This window comes from Pantherophis guttatus, chromosome 4 (genome assembly GCF_059756535.1).
Source record: "Pantherophis guttatus breed Tessera chromosome 4, ASM5975653v1, whole genome shotgun sequence".
NCBI lineage: Eukaryota > Metazoa > Chordata > Lepidosauria > Squamata > Colubridae > Pantherophis > Pantherophis guttatus.
Window position 1 is genome coordinate 137,776,468 of NC_142066.1, and position 13,637 is coordinate 137,790,104.

Consider the following 13,637-nt stretch of genomic DNA (forward strand, 5'->3'; position numbering starts at 1 on the left):
AACTGCATGTGGTCTGCAGGGTACAGATTGCATACACTTGCCGTAAAATTTGGCTCCACATCCTCTTAATCAAGAGCCTTCACTTATCTGAAACAGTGAAGCCAAAGCTAAGGAAAGCATTGAAGAAAGTTAATTTGAAAAGCAACATTGTACTGGATATTAATTATTTTTGTCCAGATTGCATTTGTTTCCCGTTCTTTCTGTATGAGAGCAAATATTTGTGATTTTTCAGTCCATTTGTATTGACTGTTGCACACTTATAAAGTTATAAGAAGGAAATTAGGCTGTCAAGAAGGAAACTAGGCCATCAAAGAACAGAGTGGCTGGACACTATCAAAGCTGACACCAACTACAGCTTAGACAAGGAAATAATGCAAGATTAGAAGATGTGGAGAGACCTGATCCATAGAATCATCAAGAGTGGAATCAACAGAATGGATAACAACATCATCATAGAAGTTACAAGATGAAGATGCAATCCCATGCTAGTTAAGGAACTCTGGAAAATGAAGTCCACACACCTTCAAGCTGCCAAGATTGAGAAACACTGTATTATACTAGAATAAGAAAAAGATAATAGGCTAATTTATACTGCATACATACAAAGGAGAGCATCCCTTCACCCCTCCCCCTTTCCTCCGCTCCGCTCCGCTCCCCTCCCCCACCACCCCTCCCCTCCCCCTTCCCTGTAATAGATTAAGAAGTCCAGAAATTCAACAAAATTCAATTCTAATAAATTAGTGATATATGTTGCTCATGACATTTGAATAATATCTGGAAACATGCTGAAAGTTATATAGGTCATGGATGGATGGCAAATCTCTTAATGACATTAGAGCAAGTAAACCAATATAAACAGAGACTCACAAACTCTGCAATATTTGTAGATTTTAATACCAGAAAGTTGCTCAAGCATTGAAAGGATGAAAATATCAGAAAGTAGCTCAAGCATTGAAAGGATGAAAAACTAAATCAGAAGATTAAAAAAAAATGCATGTGAAATTGAATGACTCTAAAAACCATTGAACTAAAGTAGATCCATCAGCTCTTTGAGGTAGCCAAGACAGGAAACATATTTGAATATAAATGGAACTGTATTTTATTGATATAGGTTACAATAATAGAACCTTGAAAAGTTTTCATATTTTCCTTCATCCCATTTCATCAAAAAGAATTCAGGGGAATTCACTACACATTTCTAATGTTTTCTTCTATTCCCAGACTTAACTCATGTTTTGATAACTGGTGCATTCTTTCTTCAAACTCATCTCTTTTAACTAACTATTACCGGTAGTAGATACATAAATCCACATTTTCCAGATATCAACAGTGAGACTTAAATCTATATTATTATGCCTTGGTTTGAGATCAAAACACAGCATATTTGTAACACATAACAGTTGGATGAGTGCATGCCTAAAAGATGTAAAAGTTTTAGATGTTTAAAAACATATTGCAGGATCACAAACTTGCATTCATAGGCTGGCTGTAGTCCCATTTTCTCCCTCTGGGGAAGTGAACACTCTTTCTCTGCCACTCCCATAAGGATTTGTCTGCTTTCAGTAAAACAGTAGGTGGAAATAACAGCATTCATTACACATCATCCAAGTATTTAGAAGAAGAAAGAACGGAAACCTGACAATTTTCCCTAAAAATCAACATACATTTTTATTCAACATTATTTTATTTCTCTGTCCTCTTTATTATCGTGTAAAAAGTTTTAAAACTTCAGCCAGTAGATGTCTCTGTTTTCCTGGTCTCTGATTATCTATACCTGGTTTCTTAATTAATTAATTCATTAATGTCATCTTTAAGCATATAGAAAGAGCACTAATCCCAATCACTGTTTTCTGGGACATCAGTGTATGAAAAATTAATTTAGGATTCTGCCTCCATCCTTTTTATGCCTTATTACTCAAGCCTAAAACTGGGCGGGTAATAGGATTCTTCACCCATTCTCCTTGCTGCCAATTCTCTCCACGTCTTTCCTGTACACATCTCAAACAGTTCCAAGACAAACCGCCGATATTCTTTCTAAGGCAGCCTCTGCAAGGTGACATGAAGCCCCTGTTTCTCCCTTCCTCCTCCCAGAGATTCAGCACTGGACAGCTCCCTTCTGCTCACCTAGTGGCTGCCTCGTGATTGACAGCTGAGGCGGCCATAGAGCGCTCAAGGCATTCGGAGCTCACCTATAAGAGCGAGTTGCGGAAGGGAGGGGAGGTAAGAAGGGGTTGGCCATGTGGGGCAGAGCTGTCTAGTTAACAGGCGAGGAAGGAGGGGGAGTTGAGGCTGAGCTGGGAAAGCCCGGCGCTCCGGCCAGCGGGCATCTGCCCCCGAAAAACATCCCCTCCTAGAAGTCCCGCACGGCCCTGCCACTCTCGCCCCATCCCTCTCCTTCTCGGCTGCCCGGTGCACGAACCGCAGATCTCTCCTGTCCCCTTAGGGAGCGATGCCCGGAGACGGCGAGAGCCAGTCTGGATGCTTCGCGCGGCTGGGTAGCGAAGCGGGAGGACGCGCCGCTTGATCGAGAATGGAGCAGCGGCGGCAGCAGCGAGAGGAGGACCGCGAAGCAGGTCTTTAGAATACCTTCTGAGAGCGTTGTCAGCGGCGGATGGGGGATAGAAAGACACAAGCGGGCCAACGGTAGCTTCTCCCTGTAGCCAGGCGCGATGTAACCTGGTCTCTGAGCCAAGCGCCGCCTGCATAATTGCCAGAACTTGCCCCACCAGAGAAAGCTCGCTGGACCGTTTCTACAGGTGATTCAGATTATTTTCCCCCTCCATATCTCCTCCCCCCCCCCAATCCCCAAGTTCACTTGGAGCATCCTGCTGCACGAATTTTGCTGTCTTGTCTTTTTGCCAATGCTGTTGAAGTAGTCACATTCTTAAAACAAATTGGAAGTTGGGAACTTGAGGCAAGACGTTTTCCTTAGCTGAGTGGAAAAGATGGATTTGCTGTGGCTTCTTCCCATCTTACTCCTTGCTCACTTGGGGTATGTGATTGATGCCAACCAAGGACCAATGGAGCCTGGTAAAGGGAAAGCAATGAAGGAGAAGCCATCTGTTTATAATCATGGCAAGAAGGCAAGTGTTGCTTTCTCTCCTTGGAGCAGATCGAGGGAAGAAAACCTAGTCTTGGCCCAGAGATTATCCCAGGAGATCCCTCAAAATGTGGCTTCATTCCTGTATACTGGTGATTCTTGGGAACTGAAGCAGGCCAACTGCTCTGGGCGCTATGAGCTGACTAGCTTGGCTGGAAAGTCTCGCTTGGCCTCACACCCCTCACTGCACGGAGCTCTGGATACTCTCCTCCATGCAATCAACTTTCTCAACATGATACTGCAGAGCAATAAATCCCGTGAACAGAACTTGCAGGAAGACATTGAATGGTACCAAGTTTTGATCCGAAGCCTGATGGAAGGAGATCCCAACATCTCCAGGGCTGCCATCACCTTCAGCCTAGAGCCCATGTCCTCTGTCCCTCAGATCTTTCTCCAAGCCAGTCGGCAGAATAGCCAGATCCTGCTGCAGGACTTATCTTCAGTGGCTCATCAGTTGGCCAATGTGTCTAGTGAAACTGAGTGGTTCCATAGTCTGAAACGCAAGTGGAGGCCACATCAACATCGAAAGGTCTCAAATCCTGGCTCTAAGGCCCAGGAAGGCAACTTGAAAAAAAGAAATGGTCATCACCCTGCAGAGAAAAGTCATATCAAGTTGTCCTCCCCATACCTGGAGTGTGAAGATGGAAATTACAAGCCTACCTGGCTAGTCACATTGTCTGCTGCTTTTTATGGGTTGCAGCCAAATCTCCCTCCTGAATTCAGGTAGGAGTTATAAATTTTATTAGAATATTGATCTTTAAAAGTACATCTGAATTAGCAGATCTTCACAGGATTAATTTAGTGAACAGAAATAGAAAATAGAAAATACGAACAAACAGATGCCTATCTTCCTTAGTCTTAGTGTGTATATGATATTATTTTAGCAATCTGTAGTGCAATCCTACACATACATGGCAAGGTATAAATTCCATGAAACTAGTAGAATTTTTTCTTAGGCATAGATATATTTGTAATATATATTTGTAATATACAAATTGGACTTCGTAATGCATTTTTTTTAAAAAGGCTTCCTTTAAAACTTCCCAGTTTGAAGTTAGCAGCACACTCCTCAAGGGATAAAAGTCCTTGGGTATTTTTTCCATGGATTCTGATGTGGGATTACTATGGCAGAGAAAAGCCCATATAACCAGGCATGGAAAGCTTAAGAAAAATTGAAGCAGAAGTATATGATTCCTCAAGATAGGTTGAAATCGCAGTCAGTGTGCAATCAGCAGCTGAATTCTCTTGCTGTAAGTAGAAGTAAAATGCCAGAGTTGTGCTCTAGCTAAGTTTATTGGGGCTAAATTCCATAAACTGTAAAACTTGCTGAAGTTAATCCAGGCTGGCCTGAGTCACTAGTTACAATAAGATGATACTCAGTATAGTTTGCTAAAGTAAGTCTCACATTGTTTACAGGGTTTGTTCTATAATAGGGATGGGAAATTTGTGGTCTCCCAAAGTTGTCCCACAGCAATTTCGAAAAAGCCCAAACAGCATAACCCATAATGTGGGATGTTGGGAATTGTAGATCAGCCTTACTTGGAGATCTCAAAGATCCAATATTGTAATCACAGTAATAGTTAATTTATTCTGGATTAGGGCATCAACAGTAAAAGCTTTTGCACAGTCTTACACAGTTTAAACTAACTCGCCTCCCCCAATTTGTAATCTTGGTATTTACATTTTCAAATATCTGTTTATGGGGCCCATAAAAATATCCAGCAGCAAAAAATGTATTGGTATAGGTATATATTATATATATTTAGGCAAAATGATTAACTTGGTTACTGAACTAATTCATTTTTGGGCTTGCATAATACAGGGACCATAAATTAACCACATGACCTGATTGAATATATTGTGTGAAAACACCTATGATATTGAGCTGCAAACAACAGGCTTTCTCAAGTCTGGCCATTCCCTAGCTTTCAATTGGTCAAGCATTTCAACTAGAAAAGGAAACAATTCTTCCTGTTTATAGAAAGCTGTTTAGGAACACAAGCATAGCCTTACATCTCAGATTCAGCTGCGAGGTACCTCTAAGTATTCTAATCTTTCAGCTCCTTCAGGCCTTCTGCTGGTTTCTGCCCTTTTTCCTTCATTGTTGCAGATGCTCAGAGATTTTGCCTGGACTGTGGATGTATGTGTATATGTATACACATACACGCACACGCACACACACACACACACACACAAACAAACAAACAAACAAACACACACATTATTTGTAGAGGCTTTCCTCCAGAAGTATGTTGCTTTGGTAAAGAGTGAAGCATTATGTTTGTTTATGTAGTATATAGTCAATAATATTTACACAAACCTATGATGATGTCCTGCATATTTGCTCAGGCCTATTAAAATAGAAGCCTCTTTAAAGAAAAGCTTTAAACAGAATTTTTTAAGATTCCAGAGAGGTTGAGAAGCACCATGCACACTCTGTAGTACTTTTACTCCAGTCTCATAATAAAGTCACCCAAGTAACTTTCAAAGATTTCATGTGGGTTATTTGGGAGAAGCCTATTTTTATGAAAGGCTGCGAATTATACAATTGTGGAATTTCAAAGGAGATATAGGGCCTATGTCCTATCTTCTACACCATGCAAGAATCCAGATTAAAGCACCCTTGTAACTCCTTCCTTCCTTCCTTCCTTCCTTCCTTCCTTCCTTCCTTCCTTCCTTCCTTCCTTCCTTCCTTCCTTCCTTCCTTCCTCCCTTCCTCCCTCCCTCCCTCCCTCCCTCCCTCTTCCCTCCCTCCCTCCCTCTCTTTTCTTCTCAGATGCATTGAGGCTTTCTTTGGCTTCTTGCTATTTTTGTCAATAAGTCATAACCTGGGAAGCATCACCATCAGAGATCCTTCAATTTGAATTAGAAGATAAATACATCCAACTGCAAAGCTAAATTTTGCTGAATCTTTCTGAATGTCAAATAAATTTTACCATTATGAAGGGAGTGGGTCGATTACTGCTCAATCATTATTTCGCTAGATACTCCACTTCTGATATCTCTTTGCATGGGTATATCCTGATTAAATTCTAACATGTGCTGTGGAATTCCATGGATGTTTCTGTTTTGATATAACTATTACTACTAATAATAATTTCATTCTTAAAATAACAATAATGGCTGTGGTGGTTTGAATAGTAATCCAGCTTTATAAACTTTGTTAATGCAATATGTGCAGACCAACTGCCCAGTAGAGGTCATTGTGGTAACAACTGCAAAATATTTTCTAGTTACAAAGTTCAATCTTTGCCACAAAACAGTTAATCAACACATTGTTTCTTTCTCTTAACTCAGATATGTCATCTGAAAAAAATAGCTGAGAAATTTTAACACTGTTCTTGTTTTTTTGGAGGGATACTCTTTAGGAATGCTAGCATATGCATGAGCTATGTTTGCAGAGTTTTTCTAATTTGAGAAACATTTTTTCTTAATTTTGCAGCAATGTTGCAAACATTTTTCTTTTCACAACCACTCACATTAACAGTAGTTTGCAATGGTAGGAAAGATCATCAACAATTTTATAATGCAACTGAAATTATGAGGACAATTAAAGATGATGCTTCATTTTTGGATTTTTGGAAACTACTGATGGCACACAAATGCAATCAATAAAAAAATATGGGATTTTGGGACCATGTCATGGGTACTTTCCTAAAATGTTGGCAGGCAGGACTTGCCCATTCACAGTCTGGTTGATCTGAACAACAAATAGTTCAGTAGAATATTACTCGATGCCCCATTGCTCTTTGCAATTCTTATCTCTGCAGTTCTTATCTTCTCCCCATGGGACCTTTTTGGTTCCAGAAGAATTCCTGGAAATAAAAATAACATTGGATATGGTGGCACTTTGTCTTCTAACAAATGGTCTTCCCATTCAAAAACTATTTCTTTAAAATCAGCAATTTGGCCTTGCAGGAACCTAACTGTAACTATTTCTTCAGACTATTTCTTTAAAATGCAATGTATCAAGTAAGGCAGGGAACCTGATAAGTGTGAAAGGGCAGACTCATTAGCACCCCAAGATTCACATTGTAGTTTTCTACAAATAGACAAGTCACTGGAGAATTGCAGTTTGTCTTCTGTTTTCATTTCTTTCAGAATAACTTCTGCAGAAATGGTTACAGTTAGGTTCGTGCAGGGCCAAATTGCTGATTTTATTTATTTATTTGTTATGTTTACATAGCTGCCTATCTCATAAACAAGTGGTTCTGCGTGGCATATAACTCAGCTAAAACAATATATTCAAATAAGTATTAATACTTTATTATTATTAAAAACTTTTAAACTTGTCAAAGGCCCAAAACTAAAAATTAAAAAAAAAACATTAGGCAAAGAGTAGATATTAGTTACAATGGGGCCATCTTAATATTTCATCAGTTCCTTGAAGCCTTGATACCTAACAACATACACAGGTCTTAAGCGAATTCCAGAAAGATAAAAGGGACGAAGTCAATCTCACTTCAAGGGGAAAAGTGTTCCATAAAGTAGAAGCAGAAAAGGCCTTCTGCCAAATGAAACCCCTAACTGATGGGACACTTAGCTTGCCCTCTCTGCTGAATCTCTTCTGAATTATCTCTGCTGGGTTATATTAGTCTACAGAGATTACACTTGACTTGAAAACTGAAATTCTTACTTTTTATCCACGATTCTCAGAAGGATTTATTTGTTCCCTTCAGAGTCACTAGCCAATGGAGCTGTCCAGGGAGGGAGGGGAAGCAAACTTGATGTCTTTCCTTGCTTCTCTTTCTTTCTTGCTAGTGGAGATGATACACATAAAGCTCTAAATTAGGCCATTATATATTTATGAAATGTGAAGCAGAGATAGCCATGCTTCAGATAAATCCTGGAAATCTTATTAATCTGGCTTTAAGATGGTATAAATGGTATGTGGAGAAGACCTTAGGGGATGGGGAGAAAAGATGCTATCTAGAGAACAGTCAGATAAAAGAGACCATAGCCCATAGCTGGGTACTAGGCAGGGCAAGAAGCTCAAAGGAGACCCTCCTTAATTTCTCAGGAAATTTATTCTTTCAGATTGCAAGACATTTGTACCGTAGTTTTAGAATAAAGTAAGAATATCCGTTTCTTAGCTTATATTGCTGACCTGCCTGGTAAGAATGATAGATTGGAACAGCATCTCCAAATCAAGCTTAATTCATAGAATTACCTAGAGAAGTCCACATCAGTTTTTAAACAATCATAGGGATTGTCTTCCCAATCTATCCCATACCTTTGGATTTCTAATGGTCTCCCATCTAAATATGAAACTTGGTTCAGCTTCTGTTCATATAATTTTCTTGGCAAAAGGACCTAGATTGTTGGGGACAATACACTGACTTTGTAAACTGCTTAGAGAGGGCTGTAAAGCACTGTGAAGTGGTATATAAGTGCTATTAAGTGCTATTAAAAACTCTGATTATTATTACTCTCTGACTCCCTGGTGGACTCTCATCAAAGAACCAAATAAGTTGAATATGTTTAGGGTTTTTTTAAAATCCATCATGTTAAGTTTGTTACACTTGTTTAGACCAATCTTGTTCTACCTGATCTTAAATAAGTGAGTAAATATGTTTAAAGAAAAATGGTGAGTATCCTGCATTGCTGTTGTATAGATACCCTAGAAAGAATTTTGGAAATGTTCTGTCTGTTCCTAGCAACCTCATTTTTTTTAAATTTGAGCCAGGGTTGGCATTACTATTAAGCAGGAAGATATATTAGGTCTATAAATGACCGATATACCATTTTATTCTTTCCAGTGATGGCAAATTATGCAGCCGTTTGTGAAATGTTTGCTATTGAAACTCAAGGGCACAATTTCTGGGACTTTACAAAAACAGGATGGGGAATCACACAGGTCTGCTCCTGCAAGTTGCTCAAACCCTGGATTACAGAAAGACAGGTTTTACCATTCTTGGTGAAGTTTGCTCCATTGAAAAGGGACATGCACAAGATTAAGTTAATCTGCTCACATAAAATGATAGGTTATATTCAACTCCAGACTGTTCTTGAAGAAGTTTTCTTGAAACTGACTGTCACTCCATCAGTGGCATGAGTGATGCATAGAATAGCAGTCTCCTTGGAAGCTTGGCACAGTAGCTGCTGAATGCCCAGCGGCTTAGAGTTTAGAGTGGGCATGCAGGCTCTAAGGCTAAACAGTGAAGGCAGGCTGAGCCATAGTAGAATAGTTTAAGAAACAAATTCAGCTGGACTTAATGGAGATTTCATTGCTGTGCCCCGCAGGAGGAGCATTTGGTCCATATAAACCATGAAAGAGCTATTAAGCTGATAACCCAAATTCTGGCCAATTCTCATATGCCACTCGAGCTCCATTTTGAATAGCTTGCACCATTTTTCTTAGATAAGATAACTTAGATTTATATTGGGAAAGATATCACATGGAATGATGTCAAATTTGGAATTATCACCCATACACTGATAATATTCAACTATATCTTTTCTGGATCCAGACTTTGGAAATCATCCCAAGCTTTGTAGGTGTCCAGGCTTCAAGGAACTGGATATGGGAGAATTAGATAAAACTAAATTCAGGATTTAGAGGGACAGAATGTAGGTTTCAGTACATATTTCTGTTCTGGATAGAGTTGCAATCCCCTTTAAGGAGAAGTTGGATGTTAAAGAATAAGATGAAACTTAATCTAGGATTTAGAGGGACAGAATTTAGATTTCAAAACATATTTTTGTTCTGGACAGAATTGCAATCCCCTTTAAGGAGAAGGTTGCATTTAGTGGTCTTTGGGGATTCAGCACTAATACCAGACAGTCCCGGTGCTAAGGAAACTTGCCATTTGCCCATTCTGAAATTATGAAAACATTCAGATGGTAAGTATGGGTCAGTCTCAGTGAAAAATGAGGCTTTGGTAACAGCCTTAGATTGTTGGCAGGATAGCTCTTAAGCTCTGCCCAGATTTTTGCTAGACCACATTGAAAAAATTCATTGAATGCTTATTGTCTTCTGAGGTACTACAATCTACGAGTGAACTCAGATTTATTTATCTTTGCAAGGCCACTTAGTTCCATAGTTCAAACTTTTATATTCTCTATTTGCTACTGCTACTGCTGCTGGTAGCATTGTCATTTTTCTATCTTTTAATGGATGTCAGCTTTGTTTTCCTTGCCCTTGTAAGCCACCCAGAACTATTAACAGAGTCAGTGGTGCATAACTTTTATAAATAAATAAATAATAGGTAGGATAATTTTCTCTGAATATTTACTAGCTGAATCTTATAGCTGAACTAAATGCTCAGAATGTATAAAAGATGCCATGGAAGAGGAACAATTTTTATCAGGCAAAACAGAGAGCAATTTGAAAGTGGCTTTAAAAATAAAAGGCTACAAGAATGACATGGAAGAGAAATGCTAAACTGAATATACATATGAAACCAGTTGATGTCTTAATAATTAAAGGTATAGAAATAATAAACCAAAATAGTGACCTGGATAACTTTTGTATATTGGATTTACAAAAGAGTCTTGTTAAAGTTTTGAAGAATTTTGTAAGAAGGGGCAAAGTTTTTTTTTTGGGGGGGTTTACATCAAGTTTTAGGTCAGTATTTGAAGTGCCTAAAGACAATTACTATTAAAAGTAAAAGGAAGAATATAAAGTTGGTTTATTTGATCAAGGTTAAAATAGATACAATATATTATTATCTCTGGTAAACAGAGACCAGAGCTAACCAGGACTGAAACACAAATATTTGTTTAAATATTAAATATTTGTTTATATATGAAGATGAAATATGAGAAGAAGGGGTCATTTGTTGAATCTTAAAAGAATTGATAAGTTGCTAAAATTGTTTATACTTCTTATGAGGGGTAAAGTCATATCTTTAAATATTTTTCTTTTTCTTTATTATATTCTTATTTTTTCCTTTTGTTTTTCTTTGTTTTTTTCCTTTTCTGCACTTTTTTCTTTTTATTCTTCTATTTTTTTTGTATATATTTGTTCTTAATTTTCTAATTTTAATTAAATTAATAGAAAAACAAAACATTCAACTGTGATCCATTCACATTCTGAAAGAATAAAAACAAAGGCGAAAAAAGACTCCTGGGTCATTATATTATTACTATTAATCACCACACGTGCCTTCAAAAATAGGTTTTTAATTTCTCTTTCTCAATGTAACTGAATTATAATGATGCTTTAAAACATCTCCAAACTCCTTTGTTAAGTCTCTTAAAAGAAATGAAATATTCATCTTTATTCCCTTTAAAAAAAACATGGTGCTGAATTTTTCCTTCTCAAAAAAGCCTTTGTGCACCATCTGTTAGGGACATATTAAAATTCTTCCTGATTTGCTCTTTCCCATTTCATTGCTTGGAAGGAGAAATGTAACCTTTCAATAAATAAGGCACCAACATTTGATATCCTTTCCAGCTTATCTCGGAGCTCCAACATGTAAAGCAAAATGTGCTGCACATTTTAAATTATTATTTTAATTTTTCTCTTTTCAAAGGGAACAAGCTGTCTTCACATTTAAGGGCAATGGTAGGAAGATCTGATTGGCAAGAAATCAAGCAAGATTTATAATGTCCAGGTGTTTAACAATAAGCAGTAGTAAAATAAGTCTTTGCTTAAAGAGCCAAAGCATTGCTGGAATTCTGAAATCGGAGAGGGTGAAACCAAGAACTGGATTGTTTTGATTTTTTTAAAAAAAATTCTGATCCTTCAAATCCATGTACTCTAAATTCTTTAATACTGAATTATTTCATATGTGTTGTACCTTGCCCTGTGGGACAGGTACAAGCAATGTACTTTATCATTTATTGCCACGCAATGAAGAAAAAGCACTTAACTTCCTATATAGCTTTTAAAAGATGGATGAGTTATGATTTGAAGAGACATTATTTGGGTACCTTTGCTGAAGTATTTAGGGCATTAAAGGTAGCAGCAATATTTGGACTTAGCCTGGAAACAGATAATCTCCCTAGTGAAGATCTGGGCCGGTACTGGAAAGCTCTGATTCTTGTCCATCCTCAACTGTAGAAGGTAAGTTTTTCTCTCAGTCCAACCTTCCACAGAGAGTTATCATTGTAATGTAATAAAACTGGAAGGAGCTCCTTTAGTGCCACATTTTGAGCTCTAGCACAAAAGGCAGGATACAAAGCTAATCAGTACATAACTTGTATGTCTTAATCCAGGTTGGCTGGGAAATTCTGGGAGTTGAAATTCACACTTCTTAGAGTTACTAAGGTTGAAAAACATTGCCAACCTTTTTAAGTGCTTTCCTAAAGGGAGCTTTCAGGTTATTTTTAACAGCAGTTTTATGGTCCACCTTTTATGTGATCCATCAGGGAGTTCACCAGGGTAGAGGCCAGGGGTGATCTGCTGGGGGTTCGCAGGGTTTAAGGAGAACCTCTAGCTAAGGTTTTGAGCAGTTCAGAGAACCTCCAAATCCCACTCCTGGCTGGCCCCGCCCACCCTGCTCTCCCCTCCCAGGAGTCCCCATGCGGCCTGTTTTGGATGCAGGTAAGTGTAGGGAGCACGCGGAGGCTAGGGAAGGCAAAAAATGGGCCTACTGGAAGTTCGGGAAGGCCTCCAGAGCCTGGGGAGGGCAAACACACACACACACGCCATGGTGCTGGAGGCCGACTAGGCCATGCCCACCACGGCCACGCCTACCCAACAACCGGGCAGAGAACCCCTTGCTAAAATTTTTGAAGCCCACCCCTGGTGTAGACCATTGTGGCCAACTCTCTCTCCTTTTCTTTGTGAATGGGTGCAGTGAGCCAGCCAGCTAAAAACACTTGGAATTTTTGAGACTGCTCCATCAGAAGTGCCCAAACTTTCTCTTGGCTCTCTTCACCATTTCTCTGAATCTGGGATGCTCTTCTCAGGGTGAGGAGTTGCTACTCATTCTCATATCATCACCAGGTGAAAATAGTTTTGGCTCAATTGAATAAAAGAAAGAATAATTCAAGGCTTTTGTATATGTGAATAAAGGAAGGTACCATAATATTCAGTCTTCACATCTAACAAATCTTTACCTACAGGAATCTGACAAATGTTACCTACCTGCATAAAGAAATATCTAATCTTTGCTATGTTTCCTTGGGCTAGTAAAATTAGCCAAGCACAAGAAAAAGAAAATATGTAAAAAAAATAACAAGCTCCTCTGATTCAGTCAGTGGGAAATTCCTAGCTATACCCAGGCCCATGTAATATATCTGAAGGCCTATTAGAAACTAGCATAATCTCACTGTCAAGATAGATTTCAGAATAGATAATGGCAAATGGCCCCAAATATTCCTTGGGGATTCCCTTCTGCAGGTTGATACTAATTCATAAGCCTGCAGTGTTATCCTTTGCTTGATTACATTTATTTTTGGTGAAGACTGCTGTCGTTCCTAAAATGCACACTGATAATAGTGTTAATACATCTGCTCAGTTTTAGTAGAGGAAGAGAATAATATTAGTACAGGATGAACTGCAGAGTGAGGAGAGCGATCGAGTTATATCCCTCCACATGTCTTAATATAGTGGCCGGTTCATGATATGCCCCATAGCGTTTCCACT

The 13,637-nt window shown here is 38.7% G+C and overlaps 1 protein-coding gene across 2 annotated transcripts in view; it reads left to right on the forward strand.

Moving 5' to 3' along the window:
* Nucleotides 1–2,069: 2,069 nt before the first annotated feature.
* GPR158 (G protein-coupled receptor 158) overlaps nt 2,070–13,637 on the forward strand; it is a 144,799-nt gene continuing 133,231 nt past the window's right edge. For both annotated transcript variants that reach the window (XR_004588529.2, XM_034402122.2), the window contains exon 1: nt 2,070–3,823. Coding sequence is in view for 1 of the 2 variants with exons in the window: in XM_034402122.2 (XP_034258013.1) it covers nt 2,946–3,823 (878 nt within the window). In the remaining variant the exon portion in view is untranslated. The remainder of the gene's footprint in view (nt 3,824–13,637) is intronic.